The following is a 22868-nucleotide window of genomic DNA, read 5'->3' on the forward strand; positions in this document are numbered from 1 at the left end:
ACGAATACACGCTTCAAATGTGCGTTCACCGCGATGTCGCCAAAAACGGATGCGACCATCATGATGCTGTAAACAGAACCTGGATTCATCCGAAAAAATAACGTTTTCCCATTAGTGCCCCCAAGTTCGTCGTTGAGTACACCATCGCAGGCGCTCCTGTCTGTGATGCAGCGTCAAGGGTAACCGCAGCCTTGGTCTCCGAGCTGATTGTCCATGCTGCTGCAAACGTCGCGGAAGTGTTCGTGCAGATATTTGATGTCTTGCAAACGTCCCCATCTGTTGAGTCAGGGATCGAGACGTTGCTGCACGATCCATTACAGCCATGCGGATAAGATGCCTGTCATCTCGACTGCTAGTGATACGATGCCGTTGGGATCCAGCACGGCGTTCCGTATTACCCTCCTGAACGCACCGATTCCATATTCTGCTAACAGTCATTGGATCTCGACCAACGCGAGCAGCAATGTGGCGATACGATAAGCCGCAATCGCGATAGGCTACAATCCGACCTTTATAAAAGTCGGAAACGTGATGGTACGCATTTCTCCTCCTTACACGAGGCATCACAACAACGTTTCACCAGGCAACACCGGTCAACTGCTGTTTGTGTATGAGAAATCGGTTGAAAACTTTCCTCATGTCAGCACGTTGTAGGTGTCACCACCGGCGCCAACCTTGTGTGAATGCTCTGAAAAGCTAATCATTTGCATACCACAGCATCTTCTTCCTGTTGGTTAAAATTCGCGTCTGTAGCACGTCATCTTCGTAGTGTAGAAATTTTAATGGTCAGTAGTGTATAATATATTAAATGTTTTTTATATATCTTTCAATGCAAAATTCACCTTTTGATGAAACCCTCTAAATTGTTTCACAAGTCAATAAATCAGTGGCATTCCCGTATTTATTAGTAATTTAATATTTCGAAAGAGATAGTATTATGTTTTCATTAATTTTATTTAGTTTCGGAATTACCATATTTCTTGTGTAAATTACTTGTGGTAATCTGATTAGCTGACATTAGAAGTACCACCAATATAGAAGTACTCGAGATGATCTGCTTGGCTGCTTAAGAAACTAGCCAATAGGAATTCAGCGTTTCCCGCGCGTTTTAGTACGGCTTTGTGTCTCAGCTCTATGAGTAGAGGTAGTCGCTCTGGAGCCGTCTTCCGGTAAACACCTATGTTAAACCGTGCTGATCGAATTTGTACCAAAATGAAGATATTCGCGCGTGTGATCCGTTCTCGTGTCGTTGACGAAGAGCGACTGCACTTTTGAGTATTTTGTGAAACTTAGAACATTGTGAATGGTTTACTTAAGGGAATATTCGCGTGTGAACATCTCATGTCGTCCATAAATTCTGCGTGGCGGGTTTCGTGCAGATAACGAGTCATTATAGCAAACTCTCCTTTACAGGAAGCCTACTGAACGACTGAATGTGTTAATTCGCAAGTAGTCGTGGGTCAGTGACTGTTTAGGACGTTTAAAATATTGGGTCGGACTAAATATCTTCTGTCTGCTTTCGGATGTGGACTTGTTACAGAGAGAGCCAGTAACATTGCAAAATTGATGTCGGGATTTTAAATATGGACTTGATAGACATTTTCCTTGTTTGAAGACAATAAACCAAGGGAAAGCAATTTTTTTCACATTTTTTCAAACGACTCACGCAAGAATCCCGAACGCTAGATAGTTTAACTTTCAGCTGCTACCCATGGACTGGAGACATCTGGCCTTTGCGTGGTAGGTATTTACTCGAATTTTGGTCAGTTCTGCTTTTGTCAGCTAAACCAGCGTCTACCATTGCAGAATGTAGGGGCAGATAAGCTGAAACCTATCCAGGTAGGTGGACCGATAGTTTAAAGGATAGTTAGAGGCCGACATCCTCCGCCGCATCTTGTCGACCAGTCTGGTGCGAGAGTAAGTCAGAGACGTTAAACGTAGCATTTACAGAGTAATTAACACACAAAAATCGTACGGATCACTATACTACAGAAAAAACTTTCAAACAGATGATTTACAAATATGCAATACATATCTTGGGAAGGAACTGAAACAGTTGAAAACTAATGAGTATAAAGGCGCTGACTGAATTTCACTTTGGTTTTATAAGAGTCGCTGCGGCATTTGTCGCTCTCTTAGCTTCTGTTTATCGTGAATCCCTTGCACAGGCAACATTCCCAAGCAACTGAGATAAAGTACAGATAGACTGTATATGCTAAACATTATGGACCATTTCTGTAATATTAGTCTGTTGCATAGTCTAAGCTCTGATATATTCAGTTGTCTAAAGAGGTAAAAACGCCGGCCGCGGTGGCCGTGCGGTTCTGGCGCTGCATTCCGGAACCGCGGGACTGCTACGGTCGCAGGTTCGAATCCTGCCTCGGGCATGGGTGTGTGTGATGTCCTTAGGTTAGTTAGGTTCAAGTAGTTCTAAGTTCTAGGGGACTTATGACCTAAGATGTTGAGTCCCATAGTGCTCAGAGCCATTTGAACCATTTTTTTTTTAGGTAAAAGCGTCTGTTCACAAATCAGAATGGGCCATTCGTAGAAAACAACAATCATACGAATATCCTGTGAACCGTGGATACAGGTCAACAGGCAGTTTTCTTATTCCGACATATCCGGAATGTGTTCCAGTATACAAGGATGATGAGTGTTCATCAGATACAGAGGTAACATCAGATGTGCCCGAGGACAACGTGGTAGGACTATTTCTGGTGTTCATCTACAGAAATGATCTGACGGAAAAGGTGGACAGCAACAGAATAATGTTTCCTGATGACGCCGTTGCGTAGAGAAAAGTGTCGTCTTGTGGGGGAATTCAAGTTGACTTCGACAAAATTTCTGTTTGGTGTAATAATAGCACTTGCCTTAAAAATGGTAAAAGTTAGTCCCGATGAGTAGGAGCAACATTCCTCCAACTTTCGAACACAGTACTAGTAGCTCTGCTCCTTGACTGACTCACGTGGACTGCACTTATAAGAGTAATACCGAGGAACGGTCTGTGACAGACGGAGTTCAAATGGTTCAAATGGCTCTGAGCACTATGGGACTTAACTTCTGAGGGAATCAGTCTCCTAAAACTTAGAACTACTTAAACCTAACTAACCTAAGGACATTACACACATCCATGCTCGAGGCACGATTCGAACCTGCGACCGTAGCGGTCGCACGGTTCCAGACTGAAGCGCCTAGAACCGCTCGGCCACTCCGGCCGGCAGACGGAGTTCATAAAGTCAGTTGCAAAAAAGGTGAATAACCATTTGGGGTTCACCCTGGAGAGTTCTTGGACAGTGTAGCCCACCTATAAAGGAGACCGCATGCAGAACATTTTTGTGACGTATTCTTTAGTACATCTCGAGAGTTTAGGATCCCTGTCATCTGTAAAAGCTGATGCATTTTTGTGAATTTTTCATGTATTATACGCTAGTTCTGGAACTGTTGAAGAAATTTCAGGAAAACTGAGAACACGTATGGCCATCAAGAAAAAAAGCGATGCTGTAGGCTTGAGGCAATCCTGTCACTTCTAAAAATAATCAAAAACGGCCAAAAAGTTTTCTTAAGTTTTCAGTACGAGAATAAAACATCTAAAGTTACCTTAAACTAAACTGAAGAGATTCTTGCGTTCAATCGAGAGAATCTTATATCTTCACTCGTCTTAATTTTCGCCATTTTTTGAAGTTTATTGTTTAGCGTTACTCCTGATTGAGTACAGCAATAGTTGGTCATGCCGTCTCCAGCGGTTACAATTAACCTTTGCACGCTGAGAATGGACGGTGAATTATTATTGTTGTTATATCGTGGGCGCGCTTGGCGTACTACAGGGTGACACTAAAGTCCGTTAATAACTGATAATTCGATTCTTCACAGAATAATGTTAGGTAGAGAGGTAAAATTTGACACACTTATTTGGAATTACATATGGTTTTACTAAAACAAAAATAGTGCACAAAATGACCAACAGGTGGCACTTCATATGACACAAAAGCAATAATTTAAGAAACACAATGTTCTTCATAAAAAAATCCTCAACATGTCGGTCGTCCTTCATCAACAGTACCCATATCCGAGAGGAAATATTGTGAACAGCATTGTTCAGCATGTTCGTACTGCGGTGAGAGGTCCCGTCAAGACCTTTACGTGTTCGAATACACTTCTTATGGCGAAAGTATCTTAAAACTGCAATAGCGAATTCTCCATTCTAACAGTACAGCTTCACGAGCAGTATCTTTTCTGGTGGAGTCAACACGTCGCGATTGCTGGCACATCTGAGCCTCTCTCTCGCTACAACTCATTTTGGACAGTATTCTCATGCTGCGTCACTGACGTGTTGCTGTCCAGCGCCATCTGTCGGCCAATTGTTGCACTCGTTTTCGGTTTCAATATACAGGGTGTTTCAAAAATGACCGGTATATTTGAAACGGCAATAAAAACTAAACGAGCAGCGATAGAAATACACCGATTGTTGCAATATGCTTGGGACAACAGTACATTTTCAGGCAGACAAACTTTCGAAATTACAGTACTTACAATTTTCAACAACAGATGGCGCTGCAAGTGATGTGAAAGATATAGAAGACAACACAGTCTGTGGGTGCGCCATTCTGTACGTCGTCTTTCTGCTGTAAGCGTGTGCTGTTCACAACGTGCAAGTGTGCTGTAGACAACATGGTTTATTCCTTAGAACAGAGGATTTTTCTGGTGTTAGAATTCGACCGCCTAGAACACAGTGTTGTTGCAACAAGACGAAGTTTTCAACGGAGGTTTAATGTAACCAAAGGACCGAAAAGCGATACAATAAAGGATCTGTTTGAAAAATTTCAACGGACTGGGAACGTGACGGATGAACGTGCTGGAAAGGTAGGGCGACCGCGTACGGCAACCACAGAGGGCAACGCGCAGCTAGTGCAGCAGGTGATCCAACAGCGGCCTCGGGTTTCCGTTCGCCGTGTTGCAGCTGCGGTCCAAATGACGCCAACGTCCACGTATCGTCTCATGCGCCAGAGTTTACACCTCTATCCATACAAAATTCAAACGCGGCAACCCCTCAGCGCCGCTACCATTGCTGCACGAGAGACATTCGCTAACGATATACTGCACAGGATTGATGACGGCGATATGCATGTGGGCAGCATTTGGTTTACTGACGAAGCTTATTTTTACCTGGACGGCTTCGTCAATAAACAGAACTGGCGCATATGGGGAACCGAAAAGCCCCATGTTGCAGTCCCATCGTCCCTGCATCCTCAAAAAGTACTGGTCTGGGCCGCCATTTCTTCCAAAGAAATCATTGGCCCATTTTTCAGATCCGAAACGATTACTACATCACGCTATCTGGACATTCTTCGTGAATTTGTGGCGGTACAAACTGCCTTAGAGGACACTGCGAACACCTCGTGGTTTATGCAAGATGGTGCCCGGCCACATCGCACGGCCGACGTCTTTAATTTCCTGAATGAATATTTCGATGATCGTGTGATTGCTTTGGGCTATCCGAAACATACAGGAGGCGGCGTGGATTGGCCTCCCTATTCGCCAGACATGAACTCCTGTGACTTCTTTCTTTGGGGACACTTGAAAGACCAGGTGTACCGCCAGAATCCAGAAACAATTGAACAGCTGTAGCAGTACATCTCATCTGCATGTGAAGCCATTCCGCCAGACACGTTGTCAAAGGTTTCGGGTAATTTCATTCAGAGACTACGCCACATTATTGCTACGCATGGTGGATATGTGGAAAATATCGTACTATAGAGTTTCCCAGACCGCAGCGCCATCTGTTGTTGAAAATTGTAAGTACTGTAATTTCGAAAGTTTGTCTGCCTGAAAATGTACTGTTGTCCCAAGCATATTGCAACAAACTGTGTATTTCTATCGCTGCTCGTTTAGTTTTTATTGCCGTTTCAAATATACCGGTCATTTTTGAAACACCCTGTAACTCCATGACATTTCAATCATATGTGGCAATTTTTACCTCTTTACTTTCATTATTCCGTAAATTAGCGCATTTTCAAATGTTTACGGACTTTCGGGTCACCATGAACGTCAGTGAGAGCTAGTCGGCCGCGCTTGCTAGGTGCAGACGCGTTGAAACGTGTGTGTTTGGAGGTAATCGATAATATGCTTAGGCTATCAATTCGTACCACGTTTTCACTGTATGAAAAGATTCAGTGTGAAGCAGTTAATTGTGTATGACCGCACACAGGATGTTATTAAAGCGAAGTGTAGTTTGAACAGGTTTGCAAGGAACAACAGTTTCAATAATAAATCATGCAGTCTGTGTGCCGGCATTAATTGTTATTGGGGGAATACACAACAGCCTGCTTTCTAAAATGCTAGCAAAGGAATACCTGTATGTGGGCAGTTAGAAGTGGAGAGGAGTAACGCAGCACTGCCGCTATTTACACCTGTCGTATTGTTACACACTGTTCCACAACACAGTTCTCAAAAGCTTTGCATCAGAAATGATGTAGAATTTTCATCCTCCTACTCAGGTAGTTTTACATTATTTTGAACAGTCTTCACGTCCTTTTTGCTGCTGTCTCGTTGTTGATTAGGAAACACATTCAGGAAAATGTGGTTATTTTTCACGTGTACACACACTACATGTTTCTTAATGGAAGATTACAAAGTTCTCACAATACGTGCGTATGTTATAAATAAAGTTAACAATTAGTTTTACTCTTGTATTTATTTGCAGGTGGATCCCTATTCAGTGTGTGTGTGTGTGTGAGTGTGTGTGTGTGGTCTTGTATTTATTTGCAGGTGGATCCCTATTCAGTGTGTGTGTGTGTGTGTGTGTGTAAGTAGTGGTAGTGCTGCGTTGGGACGTTCATACTAATAGTCGCACGCACGGATGCGTAATGGGCACGCGCAGTGTATAGCTGGAAGTTGCTACCTGGTAACGGGACGGCAGCATCACGGCCAGGGTGAAGGCGATCTCGAACAACGAGTAGAGCAGCAGTGAGCTGAAGAAGTGCTTGTGCAGCGAAACGCGGTGGCTCTGCAACTGCCTGAAACCAAAAAATTAAGAAACATATACACTGAAGTCCCAAAGAAAGTGGTATAGACATGTGTACTCAAATACAGTGATATATAAACAGGAAGAATATGGCGCTGCGGTCGGCAATGCCTATATGAGACAAGTGTCTGGCGCAGTTGTTAGACCGGTTACTGCTGCTACAATGGCAGGTTATCACCGTTTTAAGTGAGTTTGAACATGGCGTTAAAATCGGCGTACAAGTGATGGGACACAGCATTTCCGAGGTAGCGATAAAGTGGGGATTTTCACGTACGGTCATTTCAAGAGTGTACCGCGAATATCAGAAACCCGTCAAGTATCAAATCTCCCACATGGTTACGGCCGGAAAGAGATCTGCAAGGACGGGACCAATCTTTCCACCAATTGCTGCAGATTTTAATGCTGGGACGTCAACAAGTGTCAGCGTGCAAACCATTCAACGAAGCGTCATCAATATGGGCTTTCACAGCCGAAAGCCCACTCGTGTACCCTTGATGACTGCACGACACAAAGCTTTACGCCTCGCCTGGGCCCGTCAACACCGACATTGGGCTGTCGACGAATAGAAAGATGTTGCATGGTTTCAAAATGTATCGAGTGGATGGACGTGCACAGGTATGGAGGCAACTTCATGAATCCATGGAACCTGCATGTCAGCAGGGGACTGTTCAAGCTGGTGGAGGCTCTGTAATGGTGTGGGGCGTGTGCAGTTTGAGTGATATGGGACCCCTGACACATCTAGATACGACTCTGACGGGTGACACGTACGTGAGCATCCTGTCTGATCACCTGAATCTATTCTTGTCTATTGTGCATTCCGATGGACTTCGGAAATTCCAGCAAGACAATGCGACACCCCACACGTCCAGAATCGCTACAGAGTGGCTCTACGAACACTCTTCTGAGTATTTCCGCTAGCCACCAAACTCACTTCCGCTGGCCACCAAACTCCCCAGACATGAACATTATTCAGCATATCTGGGATGCCTTGCGACATGCTGTTCAGAAGAGATCTCCACCCCCTCTTACTCTTATGGATTTATGAACAGGCCTGGAGGTATCATGGTGTCAATTCCCTCCAGCACTACTTTAGATATTAGTCGAGCCCATGGCACGTCGTGTTCAGGCACTTCTGCGTGTTCGCGGGGCCCCACACGATGTTAGGCAGGTGTACCAGGTTTTTGGCTCTTCAGTGTATGTACTGGGTATTTCAAGCAGAAAGAGTAACTACCGAAAACTTTTACTTTTCTTCAAATCGTATCTGTACAAGTGTTACTAATGCCAGACGACGTGCATAAATTCAGTAGGGATATGACGGTATGAGTGACACCTGAATGTGATGTTTCAATAGAAATAGTGAAAGCTGCAGAAATAATTACACACAAACAACTTGCAGAAATGTTCACAGAATATGAGTGGATGAAGACCGTTCGCTACAACGGAACGATTCTAGAATTATTCTACTTTACACGAAAGGATAATATTAAGTTGTAAAACGCATTGGACCTACCAATCTCCTTTCCCAGTGTGCGAAACATTCACAACGTACAAAAAATACATTTGTATAAAAAGAAGATTTCAGCAAGGCAAAGGGACAAGCTAACTTCGTAAGAAGACGTAATACAGATAATTCTATAGCGTTGAATGAAACTCACAAAGAAGTAATTAGTGTGAAACATGAAACACGACTTGTTTGCGATTCGTACATTTTGTCTCTGGTACTAACAGTCTTGGAGTAACAATGCACAACTTCTTGTAGAATTCATCATTAGGTAGCATGGCTCACGAAAATTGGGGTCTAGTTTTTGTCATTTGCACAACGTTCAGACAGCGCAAATTACTACAACTTGATAACTATCTGACTACAACAAACGGCCAAACATTTCAACTCATATGTGTGTGTGTGAAATCTTATGGGACTTAACTGCTAAGGTCATCAGAGCCTAAGCTTACACACTACTTAACTAAATTATCCTAAGGACAAACACACACACCCATGCCCGAGTGAGGACTCGAATCTCCGCCAGGATAAGCCGCACAGTCCATGACTGCAGCGCCTGAGACCGCGCGGCTTTCAACTCATGTAAGTATGCTGTACATAAATCTAGAAGGTGGTTGTTTTTCATTTGATTATAGGGGGTCCCGGAGTCTTCGCATCAAACGTCCAGGTGTGATAGATCATGTAATGGGGAACAACTTTCGTTACAGGCCATACGTTCGATGACGCTTCCCGGCGATGCTTGACATCTTTTTACTGATTTCTTCGGCCCTGGAGCAAAGAGAGTTCAGCAGATTAGTAGCATTTACTAAACCGGTGTGCTGCATACTACCTACCCTAGTAAACTGAACAAGAAAATATTAAGAATGAGTTTGTGTAAACGGAGAAAGATATTTTATAAACTAACCAGGAACTAGTCCTACACCTTTCACGAGAGGCAGGTGACACACATTGCATACGCATGCGGAGTGCTCACGCCCTTCTGCCTGCTAGGCGAATATATATAGTGTTGCGGTTAGACGTACAGATAATTCTATTGATCTCTAGGGACAGTACTGTGAACAGCATTCAATCCGTATCTACTTCATTTTCAGAATAATAATTATAGCTCTTGAGAGAAGTATGTTTTTAGGTTGGTTAGTACCCCCAAGTACACGTGGCAAGAGCTAGACATTAGTGCTTATTTCACCTTGGACAGCAGGAAAGGTGATGAAGTTTGGACACATGGACGCAAAATGGGCAGTCTACACTGACAGGTCTAGTTCAATTCACAGCACAGTTAGGACTGTGGAGAGAACATCAGGTAGTAAGCTGTCATGTGTTTGTGGGAAGACTGTTAGATGCACAGAAAAGACAACTAAAACAAATGAAGGGGTAAGGATTAGTGTGTTTTTGCTTCGGGATAGGGGTAATGGATTCTACATTCACTGCAATGGTAAAATTTCACATTTCTGGACCTCAGTAACGATATATTCACTCCTACCATAACGATAGCTTACCACTGAAAATTTCTGAGACAGTATGAACTCTAATGGAAATAATAAGGAAAATGGACCAGATTTAGCTACAAGTCAATGGCTTGTGTCGTTATGAAAGTAGTGTCTTGTTCCAACGACGCCTCCTTTGTTGGACGTTGCGTACTTTTAGTGATGTAACCACAAACTCTTCCATACTTTCCTCAACAATGTAACCATAAAATCATATCAACATTTCTTCGTTCTGCGCATCCGCACGGCTTCCTTGAACCAAAGAGAGCATCGTGCACTTCTCGTTCCCTTTATCACCGCTTTCAGTTACTTTCAGTGTCAGCTGACACACAACTCTGTGGAGGTAATTTAAGCCCCGCCTGCTGTAAACGTTACTGGGTGGAGACTCAAATAGTTTTATCTTATGACTTCAGTTTTACGTATCTGATGGAAAAGAATGACAATGACAGCAGTTGTTTTTTATTTTTGTGACAGTGGTTTTATATCAGCTGGTCTGCCTCATGTATCGTTATATCCAAGTGGTTTACAAATGTTAAGCTACATTCAGATCCGATGATGGCACCTTTAGTGTGTTGAAACCGGTTATCCAGTAAACAGTATTTAAGCGATCTTGGCTTTTTAATTATTTCCACAACAGAGTGAGCGCCCCACTACGCACTATGTGTTCACTGCAAAGCTTAGTTATTGGTGGAACGACATAAGATTACTTCTGACCAATGCCGAAAGTGGAGTAAAACTTGTATCTCAGGTTGTGCAGAACAGGTGATACTCACACTGGACTCGCATTCGGGAGGACGACGGTTCAATCCCGCGTCCGGCCACCCTGATTTAGGTTTTCCGTGATTTCCCTAAATCGCTCCAGACAAATGCCGGGATGGTTCCTTTGAAAGGGCACGGCCGACTTCCTTCCCTGTCCCTCCCTAATCCGATGAGATCGATGACCTCGCTGTCTGGTCTCCTCCCCCAAACAATCCAATCCAATCCAGGTGATACGTAAGGACTGGCTGCTCGCAAAAGGAGTGATGTTAATGCTGCGAGTGTGCTGTCAGCTGTTGTAGATCTGCAAAGGGTTCTAGGATGTAGCCGTGCAACATAGTCCATTGACGGTCATGTACGAGAAAACTACCACCGTTTATGACCATGTGCTGCCTAGTTGCTTTACAATGTGGTGAGTGAACTTTGCCGCTCGGGATTAGCCGAGCGGTCACAGGCGCTGCAGTCATGGACTGTGCGGCTGGTCCCGGCGGAGGTTCGAATCCTCCCTCGGGCATGGGTGTGTGTGTTTGTCCTTAGGATGATTTAGGTTAAGTAGTGTGTAAGCTTAGGGACTGATGACCTTAGCAGTTATGTCCCATAAGATTTCACACACATTTGAACATTTTTTTAGTGAACCTTGAGGTGCCGATGATGGGGACGAAACCACAGTCATCTACCTGATGAATAGTTGTATAATATGCAGGGTATCTGAGTATTATAAATACAAACGAAAGGGACGAGTAGAGGACAATGAAACGAGCAAGAAATCCTAATAAACATATCTTCGGAAACCTATGTGAAGTTATGCCAATGCTGCAATGGTGTTTATGTCTGGGCCTATGTTCCAGGTATGAGTTCACAAAGTGAGCAGCAAACATACTGTGCACATGTGTCATTAGAAGTGGTTGCCACAGCTCCACATTCTTTTACATATGACATCTGACATCTGTTTCAAGTACAGATGTGGTAGTGATAAAGCACTTGAGGCAGCAATATTGTATCATCAAACATATTTCCAGACTAGACAGCAAGACAGTAGTGTGTTCACAATGTCCCATCAGCGCCTCCCCGAGACCGGTTCATTTAATCTCCACATCTGACATAAAGGTAGACACCACGAGTGCAGGAGCATGTACTGCAGCAAGTGGACGCGATACTGGGCACAAGTATCAGAAGGATTGATGCAGCAGAAAGTATTCCCCCTCCACCGTACGGCGGATACTATACGAGGGGAAGTTGTACCTTTATCCCGTACAAAGTGTGTAAGCCTTGACTGCATCTGGTTTTCCAGCCCAGATCCTGCTAACGGATCCTTACACAATATTTGATTGCTCCACAGTTCCTAGTCAACGTGTAATTTACAGACAGCTATACTACCAACGTCCACAGACACGATAGGGTTTATGAGAACCCACATGCTACCACTGAAATCAGCGGATATTTTCCGTTGACCTTCCGGGTCGTGTCGTTGGTGATCGGTTGATAGTATCACGTTTCTTACCTGCCCAAATTACTTGTCGTGCGCACATTTATTTCCAGTAATACAAACTAAACAACTCTTTTCTATGATGCTTCTTATGGTGAAAGGGTGCGTATATGGTACATGCATGATGGTACACAGGCACACTTTCAGGTGGCTGTTCGGGAATACGTAGCACAAATCTGATACTGAAATTGCCTGCGTCATTCTGAATTATGATACAAAATTCCTTTGGACATGCATGTCCAAAGGAACGTTACTTCATAATTCAGAATAGCACAGGTACTGCAATATCGTATTTATCCGCCAATACTGGGACAGAGACTTTCAATTAAAATGACTAATCTGTACGGGAATATACATAATGGATGTACGAGTACAGGTTGTCGACGCATGGTTAACGACATAGAATTTTGGGGCTGGCCTTAGTCGTGCACGGATAGCCAAATGGTAAGACGACAGCTCCCGATAAGTGGGAAATCCGGGTTCGAGTCCCACACCGGCACAAATTTATATTTCGTTATTCCATTATACACTTGATGGTTGTCCATAGTCTCAGTTCCAAATAAATTTAATTTAGCACGAATTTTGGGAAACGAGTGTATTGGCTCGCCAATACCATGGCCTGTCCGGTTCCCCTGTTGGGTTTTCTTTTGTAGCCATATTTAAGAATTATCGCGTGTTGGTAGTTTATTTTATTTTATTTACTCGTCAAGTTCCGTAGGACCACATTGAGGAGCAAATCTCCAAGGTCATGGAACGTGTCAGTACATGAAATTACAACATAAACGTAATAACAGATAAAAATAAATGTTCATTCACCTTAAAAAAGACAGTCCATAAGTGTAAGTAAACGCTATCAGCAATACAATAAAAATCAGCTTAATTTTTCAAGGAACTCCTCGACAGTGTAGAAGGAGTGACCCATGAGGAAACTCTTCAGTTTCGATCTGAAAGCGCGTGGATTACTGCTAAGATATTTGAATTCGAGTGGCAGTTTATTGAAAATGAATGCAGCAGTATACTGCACACCTTTTTACACAAGAGTTAAGGAAGTCCGATCCAAATGCAGTTTTGAATTCTGCCGAGTATTAACCGAGTGAATGCTGCTTATTCTTGGGAATAAAATAATAATGGTAACAAGTAACGACAATAAGGAATATACGTATTGAGAGGCCAATGTCAAAATCAGAGGTCGACAAGAGGTTCGTGAACTAACACCACTTATTGCCCGAACCGCCAGTTTCTGAGCCAAAAATATCCTTTTCTAATGGGAAGAGTTACCCCAAAATATAATACCATACGACAATAGCGAAAGAATAAAAGCAAAGTCGAACGATCACTCACTTCTGATACAGTTCAAATAGTAAAAATGAACAAGATCCTGAACGTGGGCTTTCCACGACAGCTTACTATCTATCTGAACACATAGGAATTTGAACTGTTCAGTTTCACTAATAATGTGCCCATTGTGTGAAATTAAAACGTCAGGTTTTGTTTAATTGTGTGTTAGAAACTGTAAAAACTGAGTCTTACTGTGATTTAGCGTTAGTTTATTTTCTACAAGCCATGAACTGAGGTCATGTACTGCACTATTTGAAACCGAGCCAGTGTTGCACACAACATCCTTTACTACCAAGTTAGTGTCATCAGCAAACGGAAATATTTTAGAGTTGCCCATAATACTAGAGGGCATATCATTTATATAAATAAGGATCAGGAGTGGCCCCAACACTGATCCCTGGGGCACCTCCCACTTGACAGTACCCCTTCAGACTCCTCATCACAGCCGTTATCACCATTGTGAATAATGACCTTTTGCTGCCTGTTGATAAAGTAAGAGGCGAACCAATTGTGAGCTAATCCCCATATTCCGTAATGGTCCAACGTCTGGAGCAATATTTTGTGATCAACACAATCAAATGCCTTAGTTAAATCAATAAATATGCGAAGCGTTCGAAACCTTTTGTTTAACCCAACCAGTACCTCACAGAGAAAAGAGAATATAGCATTTTGAGTTGTTAAACGACTTCTAAAGCCGAACTGTACATTTGATAGCAAATCGTGTGATATAAAATGATCAATTATCCTTAGATATAGAGCCTTTTCAATAACTTTTGCAAACACTGATGGCATAGAAATAGGTCTACAATTATCCACATTATCCCTTGCTCCCTTTTTATAAAGTGGCTTTACTACTGAGTACTTTAATCGCTCAGGAAACTGACCATTCCTAAAGGAAAAATTACAAATATGGCTAAATTCAGGGCTAACTTGTGCAGCACAGTACTCTGCTAGACACTCCATTATAACCATGAGAGTCCTTAGTCTGGTGAAGGAAGCCTCTGAATTTTCATATTATTTAAGTGGTGCTCTGATATACCAATAATTTCATAGTCAACTTCTATAAGCAGTTCACTAACTTTATCTCTAATACCTCTTTTATTTTGATGAACTATGCTAATTCCTTACATTCTTGGAAGGTGAGCCCTTAGTTAGAGGGACTTCCTTGAAGCAGGTATACCTATGAGCTGACTTCAATCTAAAAAAGGTGCACCTCTAACACAACATGTAGATGAACTCCACGAACGCATTGTGTATGGTGATCAGTGCATTCGGAACACACCTGGGATTTTTTAACGTGTGCAGACATCGATTAGGATAGGTGCTTAAGCCTGCCTTTACATGAACGTTGGCCATATGGAAGACTTGTAATGTATTTGCACTCAAGAGCTTAACTGTAGTTTGGATCCGCGGGGACTCTGCTATAAAATGTTAATTTACTCAGTCGTAATACGTCGTATGGGGAAAACCATTGGTTTCCAGACCTATGTAAATTATGACTATTATCTTGGTTCATTGAGATCTGTTCGCTCCCTTTGTTTCTACGTATAGTAGTGAAACGTCCTACATATGTCGTCATATGTGCCCACCTCTCTCTTAACTTTGTTATCAGGATGACTTCACGGAATAAATGGTAAATGGTGGAGACAGAATAACGATCGCACAGTTCTAGAACACAGGCTCGCTACAATTAACCACCAGAGTTTCGCCTTCTTCTCACGACTTTTCTGGTCACCTTTGTTATACTTTCGTATGGAGTGCAATAATCAGATTTCACTGAACTGATTCCCGGCGGTTTCTTAAACCTTAACTCACGAGGTGTGGTCTCTCAGACCAAGCGAAAATTTTCGAACTCGCTCTCCAAGACCGGTTGTGGTGGAATGCTTCTATGCTCTCCTTACCCTCCTACGATGTTTTGCTGTCGGGTGCGTTATCGCCTTCTGTGTTTATTGCTGACACGTGTTATTGATAGGTGTTGGTGTCGCCCAGATCGCGCCTCGTGAACTACGTACTTGTTTTCTTCAGCACGGTGCCCTATAGCTCAAAATGTGTTCGCACGAATGTGTCAGTTTTAACTTTCCCGAGTTTGATCAAATTGTTAGTCGGTCTATGGAGGAAGGTGTCAGTGATGTACATCAAAAAATAAACGAAAAAGACGAAGATTTTACATTAGCCAGTGATCACAGTTCTGCTATCGAACAAAAGTACCATTCAGATGAAGAACTCCAGGAAAGTTGTGATGGGGATCTGTCTGTTCCTTCAATGAAATAGTAAAAGTGCCTGTTAAACTCGAATGTGTTCTGAGTGGTGATAAGAAAAATGTAGTTCCCAGCAATACATGTGAATTTGACAGATTTTCTTTTTGTAGCTGTCGGGTGGAATCTTTAGGCGCAAATTTAAACCCTGGAATTTAGTTCTATATGGAAATTTATTTACTACAGAGACCGTATAACTTTTCAAAATGTAAAATTTAGTATTCTAACAGTCCATTTATGTGTACTATTTAAGATAACCACATAAAATTATGTGCTTTTGTGTGATAAATAGTAAAATGCTGCAGGCTTTGTTTAGTGCAATAAAATAAACTGGGAGCATTTAAACAACACTTAAATAATTGTGAAAACAAATGTTATATAGCTCAAATAGAAAATTTGGTAGAGCACTTGCCCGCGAAAGGTAAAGGTCCCGAGTTCGAGTCTCTGTCCGGCACACAGTTTTAATCTGCCAGGAAGTTTCACTTTAGCGCACACTCCGCTGCAGAGTAAAAATCTCATTCTGAAAATTTCATAGATTTAAGCATAGGCCTCCCAGAGACACCACCTCGTGGTATACGTTACAGAAAAGTCACCTTGCGAGTTAAGGTCTTACATTTCTTTCTCTAATATTTCTTCAACCCAGAAAGGCTCACCTGCGCTGCTCACTCAGCCACTCTGTCTCACTGTCCTTCATTTTCTCCCGTATTTCAGCATTTATTGCGTATTTTTCACCTGACAGTCCACGACCTGTACAAGTTGAACAATTTAATCACACTGTGGCGGCTCTCCTGTGTGTGTGTGTGTGTGTGTGTGTGTGTGTGTGTGTGTGTGTTTGTGTGTGTGTATGTGTGTGTATGTTTTCTCTGTAGGTCACTTCCAAAATTCAATTTAAATATTTGGATTTAGGTCTTGAGCAGTTGTAAGATGAGAACGAGAATGTTTCATACTATAGTTATCAAATGTTAACTATCTCTATCAAGCCAAAACCTGGGAAAGTTTTGATGTTGGATGCAGGTGTTGTGAAGAGAAGTCGACGGCCAGAATGATGCAAAAAAGATCACCGATTGGGTTTAGACTGGGACTCTGAGCAGACCACTACGTTTCAGGAATGTTATTGTTCACACGCCATTGACTCGTGGATGCTGCTTTGTGTGACATGTTACACTCTCACGCTGATACAATTGATTCGTTGTCTTCGAACTGTATTTGTACTTTATGGGACACATAACGCTGTAAAATGTGTTCATATCCTTTTCAAATTAGTGTCTTGGTAATCTCCCTAAGGGGACCATACCCTGATGACGAACAAGGTCCCCCGACACCCTATCACTGTTGGTGCTACATAACACGAGAGGTAATGTTCTCCAGGCAGTTTTCGAATCCAAACCGTTCCATCCCACTGCCACAGGGTATAGCATGGGCCATCACTATTGTTTACTGTCAACCACTGCCCAGTGGCGCTGTTTACATCCCCCAACCCCCAGATCGCCGCTTAGCACCGACTACAGAAATGTCTGGCTTTTCAGGATCTGGTTGACCACTGTACATCATTCTTTTTATCACACACTGGTTGTGGTAGCTGAGGGGATGGTAGTATTTTCGAAGTCACGAGTGATTCCTTCCGCTGATTTCATGCAATTTTATCTTTTTCACAACCACACTCTGCAATGCTTGCCCGTGACTCTCTGTCAGTAGCAGAGGTCTGTTTGGTTTTATTTTAGCTCTGGATTCCAGTTTACAATCACGTCACGAACAGCTTTAGAAGGGCTGAAATGTCCTTGATGTACCTGTTACTTAGGTGACATCGAAAGACTAGTCCATGCTCAAAGTCACTGATTTGTCCATCTTATCTGTGAATAACATATAAATATGATCGTTGTCAGTTTCCTTCAATGACCTGGAACCCAGAATTCATTAAAATGGCTGGTAGGAGACTACAGTACGTGATTCATTACGCTTAGCCTTTGGATGCACTAGATGCTTTCATGTTGGTGTGATGTGTCAACCTGATGAAGCAGTGTGTGGTCGCTGATATGCTCACCCATAGGAGTAGAAGAGCAGGATGGCGGGCGCCAGGCAGGCAGCAGACACAGCCTGGGCTGCCACGGTGACCCAGAGGCGGCGCACTACACCAGGGAGCCGGCTGCAGGGCGAGTAGTCGGTGGGCAGCCTCCACGAGCCGTCAGCCAGGCACTCTCTGCGGGACAGCTCTGCAAGCAGCCCGCAACAAGTGGGTGATTCAAATGGTTCAAATGGCTCTGAGCACTATGGGACTTAACATCTGAGGTCATCAGTCCCCTATAACATAGAACTACTTAAACCTAACTAACCTTAGGGCATCACACACATCCATGCCCGAGGCAGGATTCGAACCTGCGACCATAGAGGCAGCGCGGTTCCGGACTAAAGCGCCTAGAACAGCTCGGCCACAGCGGCCGGTTAACAAATGGGTGGGCAAGTGCTGGTAAGAGCGAGTAGCAGGTGAGCAGCTGCCATGAGCCACTAGCCAGGCACTCTCTGCGGGACTGCTCTGCAAGCAGCCCGCAACAAATGGGTGAGCAGGTGCTGGTAAAGGGGGTTCTGTAGTGTGAATTATACTGAGGTGCTGGGGTCCTCAGCACACACAGTAGATGACGCAATGCTAGGAAGAGATGAAAATGTGCAGTGTGGGTAAAGTAAAAATGGCATGTGAAATATTTCATGTACCTTAAGACAGACTGCCCCATGGTGTGGAAGAAGTAACTTAGGTTGCTTATCTTAAGGTGTAAGAAATAAAGGGTGTTTCAGAAGTGGTTGTCAATAATTCACAAATGGAATGTACTGTCCAAAAGTTGCGTAAAAGCTCCAATGAACATCGGTCCACAAATAAACCATTGCCGAGGTATCCCATAATTCGAGTTGGGTACCAGCTCCTAGATACCGCTGTATTTACATTGCTATCTCAAGGTCTGGAATCGACTATCTGTTTATGCATGCGCAACTATTTCCCTTCCCCCCTCTGTGCACCGTGCCGAAACGGCCTCATAATCAATTACGAACGTGAAGTCATCATGGACAGAAGTTAAATCAATGAACAGTACGCTGACATGCACTTCACGTATGGCAAGGTGAATGGCAGTGCCCTTGAGGCTGCATGATTGTATAAGGAAGCTTTTCCTCTCCGCCGGCAGCCCGACAGGCGTGCATTTGGCCGGTTACATCAGCGCCTTAGAGAAAGCGGGAGTTTCGCACACCATGAGGAGGCCGTCCCAGATCCATAACACCCGATGTTGAGTATAGGGTGTCAGCATTCTACAAGAACGTCTGAGTACTTCAACAAGGAGAATTGCTATCCAAGAGCGTGTCATGAGTCACAGCAGTGTGTGGCGGTTCTTACATCGACAAGTACTCTGTCCATATCGTCTCCAGCAAGTGCAAGTCCTCAACAATGCAGACTTCCCTCCTAGAGAGAATTTCTGCCAATGGGTGCAACAACTGTGTAAGCAATGTTCTGTTCATGGATGAGGCTGGATCTACCCGTGACTGTATTCTTAACTAAACTGTCAAATTTGGGCCGATGTCAATCCTGATGCAACGTACGTATCACGACCTTAGCAGCGTTATTCGTTGAACGTCTGGGCAGGACTGCTCGGAGACTGCATAATTGGACGACACTTCCTACTACAGAGAGTAACCGCGGTTTCTGCGGACTGAACTTCCAGATGTACATGATGATGTACCACTGAACCAACACCTGAACATGTAGTTCATGCATGACGGTGCTCCAGCACATTTTCATTTACGAGTACGCCGGCTTCTAACTCGGACGTATGGTCAACATTGGATAGATAGAAGAAGGATGGCATCCAAGGTCTCTGGATTTAAATCAGAACCTACATCTAAATCTACATTTATACTACGCAAGCCACCCAACGGTGTGTGGCGGAGGGTACTTTACTTGCCACTGTCATTACCTCCCTTTCCTGTTCCAGTCGCGTATGGTTCGCAGGAGGAACGACTGTCTGAAAGCCTCCGTGCGCGCTCTAATGTCTCTAATTTTACATTCGTGATCTCCTCGGGAGGTATAAGTAGGGGGAAGCAATATATTCGATACCTCATCCAGAAACGCAACCATTCGAAACCTGGCGAGCAAGCTACACCGCGATGCAGAGCGCCTCTCTTGCAGAGTCTGCCACTTGAGTTTATTAAACATCTCCGTAACGCTATCACGGTTACCAAATAACCTTGTGATGAATCCTGCTCTAGGCTACCGATGTCAACTCTCTTGAGGAATTACGCTCGCGGATTGAAGCAGCCTTCCAGCATTTTCAGAATTCTCTATAATGCCTGAGAGGATTCGCAAGTCATTTCAGAGACGTGTTCAATGTTGCATTCAGACGCATGGACAACATTTCGAACACCTACATTAACGTTTAGAGATGCCATCTGCTTCTAGACGCTGGCCGGCCGGAGTGGCCGTGCGGTTCTAGACGCTACAGTCTGGAGCCGAGCGACCGCTACCGTCGCAGGTTGGAATCCTGCCTCGGGCATGGACGTGTGTGATGTCCTTAGGTTAGTTAGGTTGAATTAGTTCTAAGTTCTAGGCGACTGATGACCTCTGAAGTTCAATCGCATAAGGCTCAGAGCCATTTGAACCATTTTTCTAGACGCTGATAAACTGTAACAGAAAATGTGTTGTATCTCGATAACTGTTGATTTGTGGACTCATGTTCATTGGCGTATTTAGCTAGTTTTGGCCTGTACTTTCCATTGACCATCACTTCTGAAACATCCTGTACTTTCCTGTCATTTTTGCTCTTCGCAGCCTGTGGAAGGAATATGGTTCCTTTGTTTTACTGCCGTAAATACACACACACACACATAGACAGAGAGAGAGAGAGAGAGAGAGAGAGAGAGAGAGAGGGAGAAGACCCAAAACTTGCCCATCAATAGTATGTCAATCCACCTTAGGGACACGGTACACCACCGATAGTATGTAGCATGGATTTGGCAAGTTCTTAGTAGTTTTCCACAGGTATTTGGCACTAGATGTCTATGCAGAAGTCATGTCATTGACTTGTAATTAAGGCCCGATTGTTTACAGCACAAAGCTGGAGCCCGATAGTATCGAAGTTGTGTTCAGTCGACCTCATATCACGAGAATTTTGTGTTCAACACGTCAACGTGGGTTCATTATCACGATCGTCAAACCACTGTCACACTTGCACACGGACAGTTATAGACCTACACGATGACATCACTTCCATGCAACACTTCAAGTACGAAGTCTGCATGTCGTCCACAAAATGCTCTTTCGGTCCACAGCTGTCACGATGGCTTCGGTTACTACCGTATGTCCCATAGAATCACAGGTGAATGTCCTCCATAGCATAAAACAGCCTGCACTGGCCTGCGTACGTAACGCTGCGCGTGTTTCGAGCAATCGTTTGCCTTAGTGACTGTAAACAAAAACGACCACCGACCTGTTGTAACAAGAAACGTGATTCATCCGACCAGGTGCCACATTCCACTGATTCACAGTCCAGTCTCGATGATCCCATATAAACTGCAATTGCTGTTGATGATGTCGCTGGCTGGCTCTGAGCACTATGGGATTTAACTGCTGAGGTCATAAGTCCCCTAGAACGTAGAACTACTTAAACCGAACTAACCTAAGGACATCATAGAAGCGCTCGGCCACCCCGGCCGGCGATGATGGCGTTGCATTTGCTGCAGAGCCACATATTCAAAAAGTACTCTGAAACATTTGAGCTTACATCAGTATTGTACGCTCACCTCGATCTACCCCCGATGGCCGCCTATCCCGCTCTGCAGAGCGGGCATGCCTCCAATCTCCACCATCTGTGATGAGGGATGGACATCCAGTACCTTGTTGTCCACTCCTGTGCTTCAACTACTTTGCATTGATCCTCATGACGGAAGCACACGCAAAGAGTCAACCGACCACACAGTTTCCGAGATACTGTTTCATTGGATCTCGGACGTAACTATCTACCCTTTGTCAAAGTAGCTTCAGCCAGTAAATTTCCTTGTTTTTTGGCCACTAGAATGATTCCCCATTCATGTCTGCTTGGCTCATATTTTATACTTACCGCGCATATGCCCACAATGCTACCACATATTGCCACCATGTGTTGTTCAATCTCTCTTGGCAAGTGCTCATGAGTGAGTTACGTAAAACGTAACACCCCTTCTATTTCCTAAAGGATTCCATACATCGAAACGAGGCTCTCTGTAATTGATACTGTTCTCAGTGGCACAGAATGTTTAGTGTGGATAATAGTCTAAGCTCATCAACCAATATATTTAAACAAGTACGGTAATTTTTAATGGAACTGTATACTTTTAGTAGCTGCAGTGGATAAATCTTAGAAAGGCAGTTACTGTGATAGGGCTTGTTAATACAGAAGTTGAAACCTTTCACATATGAATCCCAGAAATGTACTAAAAGTCGAAAGCATGCCAAGCTCCGTCGTTACAAGCACTAAGACAAGCCTACACCACTACGATAAAATTTCATTTCCTATAGGACATACATACAGGGTCGGCTTGGATTTTTGTTCATAGAACTACAACATTTGCTAACTTCTGGAGCAATACATGGAGCTTAGGAAAACTATTGCAAATGTGTGTACTTTCTATGTTTTCGTGGAAACAACTACAGTTACGTAAGCCAGTTTCCCATTTAAACCGGCCCCGTTGTTGCCTACTTGTCAAAGCCAAAGCCCATTTGTGAACTTGTCTGCTTACAAAGACTGTTCAAGCAGAAAAGGCCTGCCGATAGTCGACACAGTTCGTCTAGATCTACTGTGCAGACAAGTAAACAGTCAAAAGTCTTAATACAACGACGTAGAATGTCATGAGTGTCTTTTCAACGCAATACCTAATTCTGGCCAACTTGTTTCAATTTTATATTATTTTTCGTATTCTTTTGGGAAAAGTTTCAACCTCAAAATCAACAAGCATCGCTGTAGCCGCCATTTCAAGCGCTTTCGGGTGACGTTAAAAAAGCCTATCATTCTGTTCA

General features: G+C 43.5%; 1 protein-coding gene across 1 annotated transcript in view; it reads right to left on the minus strand.

The window, feature by feature from the left end:
- LOC126251946 (corticotropin-releasing factor receptor 1-like) overlaps positions 1–22868 on the minus strand; it is a 418931-nt gene that overhangs the window by 110653 nt on the left and 285410 nt on the right. The window contains exons 5-6 of the mRNA XM_049952707.1: positions 17883–18051; positions 6899–7013 (exon numbers count right to left, since the gene is read on the minus strand). Coding sequence (XP_049808664.1) covers positions 6899–7013; positions 17883–18051 — 284 coding nt within the window. The remainder of the gene's footprint in view (positions 1–6898; positions 7014–17882; positions 18052–22868) is intronic.

Source organism: Schistocerca nitens, chromosome 4 (assembly GCF_023898315.1).
Source record: "Schistocerca nitens isolate TAMUIC-IGC-003100 chromosome 4, iqSchNite1.1, whole genome shotgun sequence".
Taxonomy (NCBI): domain Eukaryota; kingdom Metazoa; phylum Arthropoda; class Insecta; order Orthoptera; family Acrididae; genus Schistocerca; species Schistocerca nitens.